General features: G+C 45.3%; 1 protein-coding gene across 1 annotated transcript; it reads right to left on the minus strand.

Moving 5' to 3' along the window:
* Nucleotides 1–919: 919 nt before the first annotated feature.
* Nucleotides 920–18,085, minus strand: gucy2f (guanylate cyclase 2F, retinal). Its single transcript, XM_088921251.1, has 18 exons — nt 17,341–18,085; nt 12,700–13,001; nt 11,103–11,457; nt 9,852–9,936; nt 9,575–9,671; nt 8,778–8,912; nt 8,072–8,152; nt 7,658–7,834; nt 7,412–7,568; nt 7,029–7,178; nt 6,337–6,485; nt 5,980–6,143; nt 5,150–5,342; nt 4,490–4,664; nt 2,953–3,051; nt 2,463–2,557; nt 2,069–2,154; nt 920–1,196 (listed from the first exon to the last, which is right to left on the minus strand). Exons 1-18 carry the CDS (start codon nt 18,083–18,085, stop codon nt 1,112–1,114), a joined length of 3,330 nt encoding a protein of 1,109 aa, XP_088777377.1. The 3' UTR covers nt 920–1,111.
* Between the last annotated feature and the right edge of the window lie 761 nt (nt 18,086–18,846).

Below are 18,846 nucleotides of genomic sequence, written 5' to 3' on the forward strand. Positions count from 1 at the left end.
CCCTAGAATGCACTCAGTCCCTTTCTGTTCTCAACCCTGAGATTGATCTTTTACTCAAATAAAGTATCATAATAAACACATACCTCTAAAGAATAAGTAAATAAAAACATTTCCCTGAGAGATGACTTCCTCCAACAGTTGCTGAATGACTTCCACTGACAACTTTAACAGAAAAACAAAATATTATATTAGCAATACACAGCTGAATTCACGGAGGGGCAACTTCAGTGCTTGAGAGTTGAAGTCCTACAGGTTTTATAGATATTTTAAAAAGAGTAACTGATTAAGATCTATAAATAGCTGACCTGAGTTCTTAACTAAACAATCAGTTCAGTGAAGACAATAAGAGGATGTTGTATTTAGGATGATGTAGATTGTATTCCCAGGAAGAGTGGGCTGTGGAACATTGAGGGACTGGTGTTCTGGTGGTTTGATTCTTGGGCAACCTGGGAAAATCTCATGAGATTAGTAAGGTGCCAGAGTTCAGTCTCGCTGCCTGTTTCTGTTCCACTGAAACTCAGAGATGAGAGGGAAGAGAGAGCACATATTTCTACCAATAAAGACAATATTCCCCCTCTGTGATGTAGAATACAAACGACACTGAACATTTACATGAACTGCCACTGTTACAGTATTAAATTAAAACATTAACAAAAAATTTGCAGTATATTTTAGTTTAAAAATGATATTCACAATAGGATTCACAAGCAGCTCTTTTGACATCCGTCTCCAGTATATAATCGAAAACACAACTGACATTACAATGATGATGAAAATGAAGTGGCTGAAGTGTTCTCACTCTTGAATGTTTTAACTTAACTCTTACTAAGAGCCACTTGGTGGCCAAAATTAAGAAAGGGAGCAGCTGCATGTTTCAAAATCCCTTTCAAAGGGGAATAATGTATCAGACTTGATTACATACTCCTATCTCCTACCCTGCAAAGCCCTTTAATTTTGTTACCGATCTGTGTTTTTCTGCTGTGCTGGGCAGAATGGGATTAAACAGGCTGTGATCAATCCTATTAAAGTGCTCTCTGTAAGCTGCAGCAAATGGCCTCTGTCCCTTCATCACGCAGCCCCCGGCTGGACACACCACGCCGCTCCCCTTCTCTCAGATTTTGGGCTTGTCCACCTTCCTGTTGGCCTTTCGGAAGATTGTTTTGATCTCGTCAGTCACCATTTCCTGCCAGTTGTCCCTGAAAGAGTGAGACGCAGATTTCTGTCAGCCACCTTCACAGTGAGACAGGTACTGGTCAGAACCAACTCCAGGAGAAAATACTTTGCAAAACAGTACAAATTCAGTGCATTAAAGTCAATGGGCAAGCAGGGTCCAAATTTCCGGCCACATTTATTGTGGGGCTTTGGCTCAGAACATATTTAGACCCTGTGCAAAATGTGTACACAATAAACACCACCAGACACAAACACACAACAACAACCTTCACAACACTGTTTTTCACATGACACTGCATGCAGAGCACTACCTCCTCCTCTCCCCTTGATATCAAGCTTTTTTCTCAGCTTGCTTCCTTGCGTACTGGGCTATGTCTTCAAGAGGCAGGCCGTGATTAGCACTCCTGCAGCAGGCACAATACACAGGGCTCAGCACAAGCCCCGTTTGTTAGCGGTACTAACGGTACTAAACCCACCAGCAAAACAAACATGGCATATAACGCCTGACACAGTCTCTCTTTTGCCTCTAGAATGCTCTTATTGTGGCTGTTAAAAGAAAAATGTAAAAAAATATCTCTTTTATATCACATTTTCGTTTACGTCTCAGTTACACTTGACTACAGCACAAATAATATTTTAGCAGATAACATTAATGTTACTATTTATAAAATATTACATATGGTTCAGGCTGTTTTAGGATTATGAGTTTGGTACTAACATCCTGTTCATACACTCTAGAGGCTGGTGACCACTTGTGTCACCCGTATCTTACCTTAAAAATGTATATTTAATTTATAAAACATTTCAAATTGCAATGTGCACAGCCTGATTTGAAGTGCTGCCTCTGTTTTTATCTCTTACACTGTCGTGCAAAATCCCCAATAGTAGCATTTACCCTGGTTTAATTTCTGGAGGCTTTGGCAAAGGTTTCAGAAAGTCAGCTTTTCCCACCAGCCAGTACGTTTCTTCAATGCCCTTTCCCTACAGTAAAGGAAAAGTTGAACAGTAGGGGGAAAGGCAGAACGAGCAATGTCACAAAGCCAAGTACACATTTAGATTGATAAATCTTTATACTGAATTATTGAGTGTGTGGCCTCCTGCTGAAATGGTAAATTTATGACAACACAGCAATCTACCGTGCCTGCATCCTGCATTGTTCAACGGACGTGTCTTATAGCAAGGGAAGCTGGGGGAATGGAAATCAGATCTATAACACTGTGATACAAAGGAGCTCTGGGGCTGGTAATAGCAAATGGGATTCTGAACAGTGGGACAGAGGAAGTCAATACCTTTAGCTCTGTTTTCCCTCTGACTTCTATCTGGTACCCCTCATTCAGAGACCGGAGGATCTTCACAGTGCTTTGATTAACATGAATTCTATAAGCTGAAAACAACCACAACAACAACAGCATTAATAACTAAAAGAAAATTTGCACATACTGTATTGCAAGCTAAGATACTTAATGAAAAATAAGGGTGCGCATACTGCACATCAAATATTAAAATTGTTAACTTAGTTTTTTTTAGCTAAAGTACTTCTCAGTCATGGTGAAATGACTCCCTGTGCTGTCCTGTGTCCCTTTGTGACCTACTGTATGTGCAGCAGAGCCCCTGACAGAGTGGCATGAGGGATGCCCACTGGACTGGGCACCACAAGAGAGCACACTGGGGTGGCCGCGTGCCGGCCCAGTCAGGCTCTCGCAGTGCCCAGTGAGATCTCTGGCATGCTCTCCAAGGTGTAAGCAGGGCCTCCCTCCCGCTGCTGAGCGCTGTACTCACGCAGGCCGGTGGATTCCATGCGGGAGGCGGTGTTGACCGTGTCTCCGAACAGACAGTACCGGGGCATGGTCAGGCCCACCACGCCCGCCACGCACGACCCTAGGGACACGAGAAACCGGGTGAGAACCAGTAGGAGTCACAGCAACACAATGTAACATTTTCCCTGTTGTCGGTGCCTGAAAAAGTCATGTTGTCGGAAATAGAAGACGACACACCTGTGAACTTTAAACGACAATGTTTTTATGCATAAGCAATATATAATGTGGAAATGATTTTGTGAAGTATGAAAAATATTTCTCTTTCCTGTAATAAAAATTAATGAATATAGTTGCTTACTATCAATTTCCTGTTCAAGATATGGTTGATCTAGACATGCACAACTTAGTTGTAAAGAGTGACACTAAATTCTTAAGCTTTCCAAGATGTTTTGGGGAGCACAGCTCTAACATAATAGCAGTACTCTGTGTGCTCTGAGCAGTGAGAGGGAGCAGAGCTGAACAGTGAGAGGGAGCAGAGCTGAACAGTGAGAGGGAACAGGGCTGAACAGTGAGAGGGAGCAGAGCTGAACAGTGAGAGGGAACAGGGCTGAACAGTGAGAGGGAGCAGAGCTGAACAGTGAGAGGGAACAGGGCTGAACAGTGAGAGTGAGCAGAGCTGAACAGTGAGAGGGAACAGGGCTGAACAGTGAGAGTGAGCAGAGCTGAACAGTGAGAGGGAACAGGGCTGAACAGTGAGAGGGAGCAGAGCTGAACAGTGAGAGGGAGCAGGGCTGTGCAGTGAGAGGGAACAGGGCTGAACAGTGAGAGGGAGCAGAGCTGTGCAGTGAGAGGGAGCAGGGCTGAACAGTGAGAGGGAGCAGAGCTGTGCAGTGAGAGGGAACAGGGCTGTGCAGTGAGAGGGAACAGGGCTGAACAGTGAGAGGGAGCAGAGCTGTGCAGTGAGAGGGACCAGGGCTGTGCAGTGAGAGGGAACAGGGCTGAACAGTGAGAGGGAGCAGAGCTGTGCAGTGAGAGGGAACAGGGCTGAACAGTGAGAGGGAGCAGAGCTGAACAGTGAGAGGGAGCAGGGCTGTGCAGTGAGAGGGAACAGGGCTGAACAGTGAGAGGGAGCAGAGCTGTGCAGTGAGAGGGAACAGGGCTGTGCAGTGAGAGGGAACAGGGCTGAACAGTGAGAGGGAGCAGAGCTGTGCAGTGAGAGGGAACAGGGCTGAACAGTGAGAGGGAGCAGAGCTGAACAGTGAGAGGGAGCAGGGCTGTGCAGTGAGAGGGAACAGGGCTGAACAGTGAGAGGGAGCAGAGCTGTGCAGTGAGAGGGAGCAGGGCTGAACAGTGAGAGGGAGCAGAGCTGTGCAGTGAGAGGGAACAGGGCTGAACAGTGAGAGGGAGCAGAGCTGTGCAGTGAGAGGGAACAGGGCTGTGCAGTGAGAGGGAACAGGGCTGAACAGTGAGAGGGAGCAGAGCTGTGCAGTGAGAGGGAACAGGGCTGTGCAGTGAGAGGGAACAGGGCTGTGCAGTGAGAGGGAAGCTGTCTTCCTCACCTGAGTGTATTCCTATTCGTATCTTCACAGGCACATCAGGCATGTGCCGCATCTTGAAGGTGCCCACAGAGCTGAGGATGTTGAGAGACATGTTGGCAATCTCTGCCGCGTGCTTGTTGCCATTCCTCTTCGGCAGGCCTGAGGCCACCATGTAGGCGTCCCCAATAGTTTCCACCTGCAGGGGAAAGGTCAGGGGGTTACTCAAGTTTAACTTATGTTTAATCCTTTATCAGTCAAAACACAAATGCTTGTGTTTCTCACTCTTACCTTTTTAACATTAAGGCCTACTAACCAATAGACAATAAAAATAAAAAATTGGAGCCTGTTTACCTGCTGCATCATGACTCTGAGAACCCAGAGTATTTATTGAACTTTCATTCATTGGGAAGCAATTAATGTTCAAAAGTAGACACCTACAGAGCTTAGCTTGACCATATACAGCAACTTTCATTTCCTCAATAGGTAAAGGTAAAGGGAAAACTCATCTTAACTGATACTATAGGGCAAAGACAGACATAGATACAAGCTAATGAACAAGAAAATGTTTTTTTTATTATTATATTATAGCAGAGCATATTTGGTTATGTATCCGTATTCATAGGTCTCTATTGCACTACACTCAATGGGCTGAGAAATACACGCTGTCTTCCTTCAGCTTACTTTGTAAACATCATGGTTGCACAGCACTGCATCAAAAAGCGTGTAGAGGTCGTTGAGGAGGTCGACCACCTCGATGGGCTCACTGAGGGCGGAGATGGTGGTGAAGCCGACGATGTCGCTGAAGTAGATGGTCACCTGGTCAAAGTACTCCGGCTCCACTGTGGCCCCAGTCTTCAGAGCCTCTGCAACAGAGCTGGAAAGACAGTATCAGGATGTGGAACTGACTGCTTGTATCGGCGTACTATTATTTACGGGAGGAGAGAGCAATAATTATTCAAATGAGGTTCAGGCTGACTCACAAAACTAAGCTGTCCAGCATGGAGCACATTAAAAACCTTCAGGTCGGGTGGTGTGTCTCAGACAGGGCTCCTCCAGCTGTCCGCTGCTGGCTTGCAGTGACACTGGGGAGACTCACTCACTCTCCTGAAAGGCCACAGCAGGAACGGCTCTGACAGGAGGGCATGTCAGTGGAACAGTCCTCAGTCCTGGAGCTGAACTGAAGCAGTGGCTGCAAATCTGACTTACAAACAGTTTGCATTCCAAATGGAGGCTTGATACTGTATATGACAAATTAATATTGTCTATTTCACACTTTTTAAAAAAAATCTTTAATTTGACATATTTCCTGTCACGTTCCCTTGGAGACTTGCTTGATGTGTTGGTTACAGCAAGGAAACAACTCAGTTTTTCCACTGACACAACAGGAACACATTGCTAAATAGTGTGAAAAAGGACATTTGGACCTCGAGAAGATGCTCTTTTTAGCATTGTGTCTCTATCCATTTGCAACACTGTGCATTACAGCCTGTTCAATGGCTTCAGCTACTCACGGGGGCAGCATTTCAGAGAGGAGCTTCTCCGTTCTCTGCTTCTCCACCTCCAGCTCCTCGGTCCTCTCTCTGATGAGGTCCTCCAGGTTGCTGGAGTACTGCTCCAGCATGCGCAGCATCGAGTCGATGATGTTGGTCTTCTTGCCCTTGTTGATGGTCTTGAACTAGAAAGAAAAGGCAGTAAGAGAGCCCTTCTTACTCCATCAGCTTTCTCATCGGCTGTCTAACATTGGACTAGACATGCGACAGTCAAAGCTTCACAGGCAGAGCATGACCTCTCGACGGCAGGTCTTTGCACAGCCTCCTGACATGGGAGCTTTGATGAGCTGGATGAGCAGGGAGGCACGAGGCGCTCACCTGGTCGAAGATGTCCTCGAAGGCCGGCCGCCGGTCAGGCTGCTCGCTCCAGCACTGCTTCATCAGCTGGATGCACTCCAGGGGGGCCTGATCGGGGGCGACCGTTGGCCGGCACATTGGGGGCGGCTTCTTCACCTTCCGGATGATTTCTGGGGGAAAGACACAAGAGCCGCGTGGGAAGCAGGCCACACGCGTCCAGCTCCTGTGTGGGCTTGGGCGGCAGGGTCTGGAATAGGTGCCGTATATGGAAGAAAATATATTTCCCCCTTACACAACAGGTGACAAAGTTGAAAGCAGTCTAAAATCGCTTTGTAAGTGTTAGTATATTATTTAATCTATTTGTAAGTTATTTTGAACATTACCGCAACTACTGGAAACTCCAGCACCTCTACTATTACAGTGGAAGAAGTGTAGGGGTCATTATTACTATCATAACAAATAATTCAGTCCAATTCAAACTCATTAGCTGTAAATCGCCTGCCAATACGCTGCTCTGTACTTTGTGCTGTTCATTAAATACAAGTATGGATAGAAGTCTGTCCTTTTCAGTGTAAACTGTAACACACACGGGCAGTTCACTGCCCCATTATTTCAGTCTTTACAACGAAAACAGTGTAAGGGATTTACTCCAGTCTCCAGCAGCAGCAGTGCCTCATGACTGGACCTGGGCACAGCATCTAGTCACTCCTTACCTGCAGGGGGGAGCCCCAGCATGCAGTAAGGGGGGCCACGAACTACCACTTCCTGCAGAATGATGGCAAAGCTGTAGACATCCCCTTTATATGTGCCCTTCCTAGAGTTGTCTAGGTCCCTGAGCAGCTCAGGGGCTGTCCAGAACAGATCTGAAAAAAGAACAGAGCAGGATATCAATATCAGGATATCAGGAAGATGCAGTAGCTCTCAACTCCTGTTAAGGTGTTTTCTTTGGGATGGAGATGCCATCACACGTTACCCTGGGGGTGGGAGGTGTGGCTTTGTGTGTTCTTCGCGTGTTCTGGTAGTTTTCTCGTTCAGCTGCCAGGGCGCAGTCCAAGGATCCAACCTGCAAAACCAGCCTAGCGGTCTGAAACAGTACCTTCGGGAGGGGGCTGTGCTCTGGGAGCTTTCTGGGAGTCCAGCAGCTCGTTGTAACCGTAGTCGGTGATTTTCAGGACAAAGCGGCCGTCCACCACACAGTTGCGAGACTTCAGCCGCCCGTGGGGAAACTCGCGGTGGTGAAGGTACTTCATGCCCTGAGAAGATAGAACCGAGAGTGACCACCCACGATGCCTCTGACGCTTGGGCCCTGCGTCTGGACGGGGGAGACGCTCGGAGGGGGCACCTTGATAAGGTCCAGGAGGAGGGAGGACTTGAACATCCAGTCCAGCTTGACGTCGTCGTTGCGCAGCAGGTCCTGCAGGCTCCCCCGAGAGCAGTGCTCCGTCACGATGGCGAACATGCTGCAGTCCACGAAGAAGCCCAAGAACGGGTTGACATTCTCGTTGCGGAGGTCCTTCATCTGGACAGGTAAAGCACAGCACAGACCCACTGTTAGAGCTCCCTGCCAGCCGGCTCACTCCAGCCATCGGTCAGCACTGGGATAAAGGTGCCACCCGCCTCATAGCTGACCTCCATCAGACGATGACACATGCATGCAGGAGCAGTGTATGGGTGGTGAAAACGAGACACAAGTGTCTGTGAAGTGTCCTTAACAGTGTGAAGTGCTGATAAAAACGCTGTATGTAAGCAAACACACCTTGGTCAAAATCTTGGTCGAGCTTGGCCTGAGTTCCTTGAAGGTGCCATCCTCAAACTTTTTTAACCAGACCCAGTCTCCCTGGAAAAGAAGAAAAACTGGACTATCAGAATAACCTTAGGGATGATAAGACATTTTTGGAGATTTTAAGAACTTGCTGAAAGTGGAACAGAACTGAACAGTTCATCAATATTCCTGAGGATACACGGATATTTGAAGAAAACCATACAGCGCGTTTTAAACCCAAAACCTAAAAGTATACCATTGTATTGTTTGTACTATTCTACAGAATTATACTCAGTGGCTTTATTTCAAAACTTCACTATTCAATAAAAGAAATCCTACACCTTATAATAAACACAGACCAATTTATGTGGGGTTCTTTAAGCCAATAATCTTCAGCATCTTTAAACACTGTTTAAAGATTAAAGTTTGAACACTGTTGTACAAAGTATGTGTATCAGTGTTGCTACTGGCACAAGAGCCACACAGTGTCCCAGTCCTCCCCTGCAGCACTGGGCACTGTGGTGAACATCACCATCACACCAGCACTGCTTTTCCATCACTGTGGATTTAACAGCCTGATGAAGCTGCGTCATTCCAAACAAGCCCTATTAATCACATCGGACATTGATGTCAATGGACAATTCGAAGTTGGCTCCTGCTTTTTAAAAAGCGGATGCATTGCGTTCTGTTGTCCACACACCTCATAAACAGCGACATTCGAGGACTCGTGTGTCGCGGCTGTGATGCTGTTGACAGACTGAGACTGTGCCATGGACTTCACACTCTTTCCCTCGATGGTGCTCTTGGAATCACTCAGGTCGTCCAACGTGAGTTTCTGGAAGACACAATTAGAAGAACAGAGAGAAGTGTTGCCAGCTCCTCCTTTCGCCTTTGGCTCCCTGATCAATGAAATCATGGTTTTAAAAAAGGTCATTTCACTGTAAACTTCTTTTATGAGATCTTCATGATCTTTATTAAAATCACTGAAGTTGTTAACAATGTATCATTGTTTTATGAAACAACTTTTACAGCTGTTTGAGTATATGAAAAACAGCTTGACTGTTAATCAATTCCACTATAAGGGCAGCAGGGAGCAGTAGTGCTTTGTGCTTTAGGCTTGTAACTGGAAGGTCCTGGGTTCAAATCCCAGGAGAGACACTGCTGTTGTACCCATGAGCCAGGAACCTCACTCCGATTGCTCCAGCGAAATGCACTGCTGTATAAAAAGGAGCCAATGCAAGCTGCTTTTAATAAAATGAATTATAATACGTAAAACACTATGCATAACAGCAATAATGAATTCCCTCTTAATATGTATCCCCCTTCAGCATCGCTCGCTGAAGCTTCTTGTAGCTACAGGAAAGGAAACAGGTTTGTGAGAGAGGCTGGGGACTAGACAGCTCCTGAATGATTTCCTGGTTTAGGAAAGACTGTGTTTGAGTTATATTTGCTTCTTTACTCTACTACTGTGGACTGAACAAGTGCCACTGGGCTTACCCTCTTGCTTAGCTGTGGGTTGATGAAGGTGAGATCCTCCAGAGACAGGAGGATCCTGTTGGGTCCCTTCACAAGCTGGATCTGCTGGATCCTCCTCCTGGAAAACCAACGTCATGTCAGAGCGATCACCTGCCACCCGACACTCACACCTCCTCCTTTCTTTCTTAAAGAACAAAATCGTTAAGTTTCTATGCCAGCGTTAAAATGCAGCAGTTCAAACCTCCTGGACTAATTAACGTTTAATGGTGGAGGAATGTCAGAGGGGACACACAGTCACCTAATGAGGAAGGCGAGGCCCAGACCACCCACAGCCAGGAGGAAGATGAACACGAACACCAGGATCACAAAGGTCAGCTCCACCCCTGCAAGAAGAGAAGACTCCTTCAGTCCTCAACACTATCCTTTCGCTCGGCATGCCATTCAATCATAGCCAGTGAACAGAGAGACTAAAAGCCTTAACATGAAAATAGAAACAAAAACAGTTTCAAAAATCTACACAAGCTTCATGTTTTGGTTTTTATTTTTCCCCAGATCTGAGGAAGGTTGTTTTGTAACTGTTGTGTTTTTACCGAGCGTTAATTGCTGATTGAATAACAGCTTTAATCCCCTCGCACACAAAAAAAGAACATGCAGAGTGTGCATGTTAACAGGATTTAATTTGTTTTCATTATCTGTGTTATTTTTTAATCAAATATTAGTAGAAGGACAGCAGGCACTCAGTGAGGATTATAAACAAATTGTTAAGAAATGAGAAAAAAAGACTTCAGGGTATTTAACAACAAGAACAAAATATAAAGATGTTTTATCTCACAATTTATGCCCCAAATTGCAGCACTGAAATTGTTATTTTTGTGTGAATATCTTTAATAGAGGAAAATTGCTGATGCACCTGTCTTCTTCACTGTCGACTGGTGTGCGTACGCTCTGTATACTGGGTATACTGGTACAGGGTGATTTATCAGGGACAGGAAAACACACAGCCTTTGAGTGAAGCTGATACACTGGCTTCTTTCAAGAAACAGCTGGATAAGATCCTGAGATCAAATAACTTCTAACTACCAAGCAAGCTGGATGGTCTAAAATGAATTCCCTCTGTTTGCTTGGAACCTTTCTTATCTTCTCATGAGTGGAGAGACCAACTGACCTGAACTGACTTACACAGCGCTCTGCCTACTCTTGCATATAGCATATGTGCAGGCCCAGCTGAAACGAGGTAAATGAGCTCCATCAGAATTCAGAACCCTGAGGACTCGGACACAGGTTCCTGAAATTTTCATAAACATGTCTGAGGTCCCCTGAGTTGACATGGGGCTGTGGGAGTGGGGAACAAGCCATGTTGCTGAAGCCGATACCCTGACTTCTTCCAAGAAAAGATGAGAACCTGGAGTGTATAAACTTCTGACTACCAGATGGCCCAGAAGACCCTGAAGGCCCCCTCTTGTTTGTAACCATTCCAGTTTGTAACCAGTTGTACAGATGAAGGATGGCGTCAGGAAACGCTTCTGCTGCTTCACAGAGAACACATTACCTCCAGTGCAGATAGCGTTGGGTTCAAACCAGCAGCTGGAGTCCGCACTGGGCGGGGAGCCTCCTGGGAAGTGAATGCGCCGGCCTGCATAGCGCACGAGGTCAGAGGTCATGTCCACCAGGTAGGTGCGGTACAGCTGGCTCCCCTGCCCGTCCGTGTCCAGGATGACATAGTTCGTCAAACCCTCCCCTCGACTGTCCGTCTGGATCCTCTGGTTGAAGCCTTTAAATGTCATGTTCTTGGTGAACGAGGCCAAGTTAGTTCCAGAAATCCACTGGCCAGACCTCCTGGCATTGTGGATGGCATTGGCCATGAGGTAAATGCCGTTATAGATGGTTCCGAATAATGGTGAAACCTGGATTAGAAATACAAGACAGACTTGAATCAACTCCTTCTGCCAGGAAGAAAAATTTAATTAAATGTCGTCAAACGTGTCTAGATAAAATATTTTTAACTTGAATGACTGGAACTTTAAATCATAAGTCTACTGCACCAATGTGGCCACACTTGTAAAGATAAAAATGTTTTGTTTTTGTGCATTATGTCTTAAGTTTTCCAAACTTCCTCAGATCAAAACCCAAGGCAGCAGAAAGACCAAGAAGCTTGGGATTGAATCCCTGTGCACACTGCAGGCTTGTGTGCATGACAGCATGAGAAGGAGGACCTGCTCTTTTGTTCTCTGCATTTTCATTAGACGAAATGAATAAGCCACAGTGGTCAATAATAATAATAATAAATAATTGCTTACATTTATCTAGGGCTTTTCTGGACACTCCACTCAAAGCGCTTTACAGGTAATGGGGACTCCCCTCCACCACCACCAATGTGCAGCATCCACCTGGATGATGCGACGGCAGCCATAGTGCGCCTTATACTCAGAATAAGAGTTTCTACCAAGATCAGTCTGCACATAATTAAAAAATTACAACTAAGACAGTCCCTCTAAGGATTTCAGATTAACACATATATGAGCAGCGGTAAAAATAAAAGCAGTAACAATAATAAAAAAATAAATTGAGACTTCATCCACTGTGCAGTTGAGGCAGCATTTGTGTGAAAACTAAAGTCCCCTGTTAATAAAGTGTCAGTACCAAGACGAGGTCCAGTCCATTTGATAAATGTCTGTCCCCTACGTCAACGAATGTCATCTTAGAATACAAATGACATGAGTCAGGAGACCAATGGCTTGAGAACGAGCAACTCATGATTCAGACAGGCTGGGCTTTGCAAGACTAAACAGGAGCTCTGATGCAATTGTTTAGTGCTTCTGTGAGGCCCTGATAAATGTGGCTGCCAGAATTGTTTATGTTTAGACAACAGAGGCATAGATCTCCTCTAAGTGCACTTTGTTCAGTTTATATTGCTGTAAATAACAGGACTCATCAGGGGTGCTAAAACATTGACTAGCTGTGGCTCATTCATTGAAGCCATCAAAAGGCATGGCTTTCTGAAAGAGGTACATGAAGACTACTTGCACAGGCCAGCTGCAGATACACATCAGACTCAACAGTTTAACAATGCTGTCTGCTTCTCAGGTTCTCTGGCAAAAAGGCCAGGAGACTGTGGAGGCTGACCAATGTCAAAAAGCAGAACGTACCCGACTTGGGTCTTGAGATGCTGTTATTTCGCCCATGGCTCTGGCCTCGTTGAAGGCTTCATTGAACGACTTCTCGTCGGACTCCACAGTGATGGTGAGGACAGAGTCATAGGCCTCCTGTAGCTTGCTGTCGTTCCTCAGTAGGAAGAAGGAGCTGTTCTGGTATGGAAGGCTGTACAGGAGCGTGTCATAGGGCACGAAGACATATCTGCCACTGGTGAGGCCCATCTCGCTGGCTCTCAGCAGGAAAGCTGCCTGCTCCTGTCCTCCGATCAGTAGGGAGTGCATGCACATGATAATAACTGCAACAGACAAAGCAGTGGCTTTTACTGGCCTTGTCATCACTGTTCGGCATTCTGGCAAATTGTTGGATTCATTTAATTACTTTTTCACGGGCATTGGTGAGGAGCTGCAGCTGCACACGGACCTCTAGGTACAGCAGATCTAAACAAATCTCAAAGCAGCTTATGCAGTTTTCAACACCCTGACAGAAGGTTTGTGTGGCAGCATTATGGCATCAATTAAAAAATGCTTCTCGTATTAGCTCAGTTTCTATTGGTGGGGGGTTGTTAGGGGAGGCTGGATTTAATTTAAGCAGATTTCATTTTTTTGTGCAATGAGACATCTTATCTTAGCAGGTAACACTTACAGCCACACAGAGACTGAAAATGCATTAAGAACCTTTTCCTCAGTTTTCAGTTTAGTTGTTTTAGTACCACTGGTGGGTGAGATATTCCTGAATCAGGCATTGTGGTCTTCACAGGGTTGTCAGACTCAAACAGATTCAAAATGGGGATCCCCTCCACCCCCACCAGTGTGCAGCCCCACCTGGATGATGTGACGGCAGCCACATTGCGCCAGATCGCTCATCACACATCAGCTATTAGTGGGGAGGAGAACAGAGTAATGAATCCAGTAAAGAAATGGGGATTATTAGGAGGCCATGATTGTTAAAGGCCAATGGGAAATTTGGCCAGGACGCCAGGGTTACAGCCCTACTCTTTTCGAGAAATGGGATTTTTAATGACCAAATAAAGTCAGGACCTTGGTTTTATGTCTCATTCAAAAGACAGTGTCTTTTTACAGTATAGTGCCCCATCACTATACTGGGGCATTAGGCCCCAAATAGACTGCAGGGTGATCACCCCCTTCTGGCCCCTCTTCAAGCAGCAACCTTAGTTTTTCCCAGGAGGTCTCCCATCCATGTACTGACCAGGTTCACACCTGCTGAGCTTCAGTGAGCTGCCAGTTGTGAGTTGCAGGTTGATATGGCTGCTGGCTAAAAATATATTTCAATAATCCTGTAAGCACCTGTACCAATTAGCACAGTCACGTGATCTGGGTAGCAGAAACCAATGGTGATTGTCTTCCTTGTGATGCTTTAAGTGTCTGATTGTGAGGAGATGCTTTTCTCCACAGCATGTGTGGCACTGAAACACCCTATTTCCTGGCAGTCTCCTGCAGAACAGAGAAGGCCGTAATGACCATGGTGTGGCCACTTGAGGTCGCCAAAGAGACACTGTTCTCTTGCAAGTATATCGTCTACACCTGTTGTGAATTGTTCAAATGAGCTGCTAAAATGAATGACTTAAAAAGTGGAATTTGCACACAAGGGAGTGTGTTTATATAAAAAAAGATCATCTCACTGCGTGTTAGTTTAGAGCAGTTTGAGTAAGGTTGGTAGACCAGCTCTGGGGCTGGGGGCTGGCTTGACATTTTGTAAATGACTGTCAGGCTTTGCCCTAAGAAACCTTTTGTGTATTTTGCTTCAGCCTTTAATAATAAATCGGGAATGAGCCTGGTGTGCAGACTGTTGTTTCTGCACAGCCTTCCTAAGTATCTTCCTTTGTAGGTGATCGTTTACAATATTGTTCGACTACACCAATAACAGTGCACCACCATCATGGCCCAGCATAGTTTTCACTTTTGAGTTTTGAAAACCAAAATGCACAACAAAGCTAATAAAATGTACTCTCCATTTCAGTTCTGTTGTACTTCAGTGCCAGTGAAAATACTGCCATATTCCCCTTGCTTCCAACAGACTGGAGAGTTGACATATCTGGTGCTGCTCTCTGGTGGTTCAGCTCTCAGTCCTTGAGAGAGAACAATGTCTCTCTGGGTGGGTTTAGGTCTGCTGCTTAGCCAGGCTTGTCTGACACCTGTCTGGGTTCCACACCTGGTCCTGTTCTGTGTGGTTTATTCATGCTTCACTTCTGTGGCATTTTGCAGCCTCATGGTGTGAAACTCAGTCTTTACATTGATCATATTCATACAGTATGTATGTTCAAACCACCACTGACACTGAAGTGACTGCATTTGTGCAAGTAAATTGTAAAACTGATATTATACTTCAGATGCAACATAATTTTTGCAGCTGAGGTAAATTTACTAGGTTTTCTGCATCCAATGCAAGAATCAAAAAGTCTTAGTATAGCTATCAATGATTTTCAAATTGATTAACGTGATAAAGTGAAAGGTTCTGGAAGCATTTATGGCCTTAGTTTGAACTCAAAATGTTCCATTTGCATGTCCAGCACATCACTATTGTCTGTCAACATCTGCTGCAGAGAAAGTAGTTCATGTTTGTGTTTCATCCAGACTTGTTTGCTGTGATGCACTGCATGCCAGGTTGTCATAGAGCGCTTTACAAAAACCCAGGTGTCCTGAGAACGCAGCATCTCCAGTCTGGAGCTTGGTCTTATTCTAATGGAAATACAGCGAGACTATGAATCTGTGAGAGAGCCCCCATCTGCTGTGCGCCCAACCTGAGGAAGACTCTTCCCTGTGAGATCAGACCTCCCCAGTCATAAACCGATATTCACATTGATTTTATTGCATCTATTATCTGATATATACTGATACATTTTGTTGAATCTTTGTTTAGATTTTACATTTTGGTCCTTAAAGTATGATTGTACAATACTATTCATTTTTATGAAAGGCAACTAATCAATAAAGTTGATTAATTCTAACAATTTCTTTCTTCTCTTGCAGGAACTAGAACTAATTGGCCTTGACACTCAGGTGATTGCTCTCCACTTTTCTGAATGAGTTTCCCTTGCTAATTCCTCTGGGTTCCCAGGCACTGAGGTGTCACACACCTTGGAGAAGGCTCTGGGCTCTGCAGGGCACAACACTGTGCACAGAGGGTATCTGCACTGTAGTGATAAGTAATTAGTCAGATCACTGTGTGCCTGGAGAGAACGTCAGCTTCAGAAATCTTCAACCTGTTCTCTGTGTTAGTTCTGAAACAGGCAAGCGCTGTTACTTGATTTCATATGCATTTGTTATGTCAACTCACCAGACTCACACTGGTCTGCAACACTGTGTTTACAGTATAATCATGCGCCTGGCATTCAAGGCAATCAGATTGTGTACTTCTTGACATGCTTAGCCGTTCTGATAAGCAGGTATCTGATCCAGTAGACTTCTAAGTAAGACAAAATCTTTGAAAATAAGTGGCTTATGGAAAAGGTTGCACTACCATTATTTAGTTTGACATGTAAACCACTTGAACTTGAACTACTTGTTTTTTATTACGTTTAAGTTAGTTTGAAGTTCTTTGTTTCTTGAAATTGATCTATGTGAATTTGTTCCTAAAGTGTCTTTTACTCAGGGTAACACCAGTAGTGTGTTGATTTAGTTAATCACTTATGTTATTATAACTGTTATTAAGCTTTTTCCATCCAATGACACACAGCCCTCAAGGGCATTTATCGTTAAGCCAATTCTAGTCAGGAATTGGAAAGTTAAAAGCAAGCCTGTTTTGCCTTTGCTGAAGTGTCACACATTCTGAAAAGGGTATCCTCCTGGATTGAGTCTAAATTGTCTCAGTTGATGTCAAAGCTTTGTTCCTCACTCACAGTAGTGATACCAAACACCATCCAGGTTGTATTTTCAAGAAAAAAACACTATCTGGGAAAATCACACCTACTCTTTAGCAAGACCACAAAAACTAATTTTCTGTTATTTAACTTCTCTCTTGAATGATTAAGTAGGATACCCAAAGTCATAAAGATGAGCGAAAGCAATATATTGTTACGTCCTACATTGACCTAATTAAGATTAGGATTACCATAGGTATACCATAACTGATGTTAAGGAGAACATGTGGTTTGAGAAAGTAATTAGGAACAAATTGCAAAAATCGTTTGCCTCAAAATCACATTTACTATTTTATACAAAGTTTTCTTAACGTATCGTATTGCAACCTACACTCACCAAACTCTTTATTCTTAGTTCTATTAACTAATATATATATATTAAGAACTTGCCAACCTGACAATTGTCTTGTCACAGTTTCAATGAGAAATACGGCTCCAGTTTCCAGCAATGGCAACTGGTCCCACAATTTTATTCTTTGCCATCCAACACAAAGCACAGTGGTCCGTCAGCATCGTGCTCAGCTGTGCTGTGGAAGTCCTTCTCATCTAATTTATTAAAAGGGGCATGTCCTAGGTGCATGTATTTTCTTTAAAATATTTTTATGTAAATACAACCCTCGCTTGTATTCACACATTAGCAGCAAATGATTTAAAACCTTTAAAGACTTAACGAAAGTCAGCATGAATGAGCACCTCTGCTTAAGCACTCCAGGCTCATCACGACAGTGACACACCTTGCTGGCCAGAGCACACTTACTTTTTAACTCTCCAGCTGCTTGAATTTTCTGCAGCGCCTGTTCGATCCCCTGGGTCCCTTCTCCCACAGACGTTATGATGCCCACGGGAAGCCCGAGGCTCCGGAGGGAGTTGGCCACTTTACTGGCTGTGTCCACCCATATATCCTCGTTGGACGAGACGATGCCGATGTTGGCCCAGCTGAAGTGCCGCATCACATTGAAGAGCACCCGTGTGGGCGAGGGCAGGGTGCGGGCGAAGGTGGGGTAGCTCTGGATCTTGTCCAGCTCGTAGTTGATGCAGGCCCAGGAGAAGATGGCCTTGTCCCAGTTCTTGCCCAGCAGCGTGGCCGCGTCGCAGTATCCAGGATTCAAAGGGCCCACGAACGCAGAGGCGACTTTCTCGTACTCCACGAACCCCGTCAGAGCCTTGGAGGTCTCGCATGCCTCCTCCAGGACCACGAAGTCCAACCTGCACCCTAAGTCCAGGGTGACGTCACTGTTGATCCGGCTCACTGCCAGCGCAGCGGCCTCACTGGGAAGAGCTTTCAAGAACAACGGGTCGCAGCTCCAGGGCCCCAGGACCCCCACTTTGAAGACGAGGCATTGCACGCTGGAGGGGAGCACCAGTACCCCCAAGAGGGCCCAGAGCAAGCAACTGGAGAATGGCAGGGCTGAGAAGGAAGGGGTGCTTCTCAGGGGGGGCCACCGGGGGTGGTGAGATATCGCCAACAGAAAGCCTCTAGCATGGACTGCGATCTTTCGCATTGTCCCCCGAGCGTGCCCAGATCCAGAAGGAGGGTGATTCAAAGCCTTAGAGAAGGAGACTCCTCTGTAAAAGAGAGCAGGTGGGTTTATCAGCGAGCCTTGCAAGCTCACAGAGACACTGCAGGTCCTGCCTAGTGGAAACGCACACAAGCACACAAGCTCCATGTCTGATAGACTCCTGCCTGCATCCACACACAGACTTCGATACTTCAGTCCCAATGGTGCTATCTGTTTTCTGCACCTTAGCATTAATTTCTGTTCATTCCCAAGTTTGTTGAAGATAAATAGCCATCTATTCTGTCACCAGCAGGAGGATTCTATTACAAGAATGTAACTGGCATCAGTAATTTCAAGCATCTGTCAGACTTTCAAAAGGCCAAGACTGTGAAGAAGCAAAAATAAAGTGAAAACTTTATTATTAGGTCACTTACCATCTTCTGGACTGGTTAGAGGTTTGATTCAGGGACAATACATCTTTAGTAGCTGTCCTGCACACGTATATTTCGTATCTCCTTCGTTGGTCTCTTTTTACAAAGAATTGAGGCGTTTGACTCCCATGTCCTTAACATTCCCCAGACATGTTCACCTTCACGCAAAAACACCTCTCAACGCAACTCACAACCGGTGCCGGATGATCAGGACAGCCGGGAAGGGCTTCTCGGAGCGTGTGAAAAGGAAGGAGATGGTTTGTCGCGTCGTCAGAGCCCGAGGTTAGAGACAACTTCAGCACTTGGGAGACCAACGAACTTCAGACGCATTTT

Source organism: Atractosteus spatula, chromosome 7, assembly GCF_055471065.1.
Source record: "Atractosteus spatula isolate fAtrSpa1 chromosome 7, fAtrSpa1.hap1, whole genome shotgun sequence".
NCBI lineage: Eukaryota > Metazoa > Chordata > Actinopteri > Semionotiformes > Lepisosteidae > Atractosteus > Atractosteus spatula.

Excerpts from the sequence above, each read along its gene's own strand:
- gucy2f (XM_088921251.1), bottom strand. The coding sequence starts at position 18,085 with ATGCGAAAGATCGCAGTCCATGCTAGAGGCTTTCTGTTGGCGATATCT. Across the intron at positions 7,179-7,411 it reads AGCACAGCCCCCTCCCGAAG|ATCTGTTCTGGACAGCCCCT; the intron begins GTACTGTTTCAG and ends TTCTTTTTTCAG. Across the intron at positions 6,144-6,336 it reads TCGAGGACATCTTCGACCAG|TTCAAGACCATCAACAAGGG; the intron begins GTGAGCGCCTCG and ends TTTTCTTTCTAG.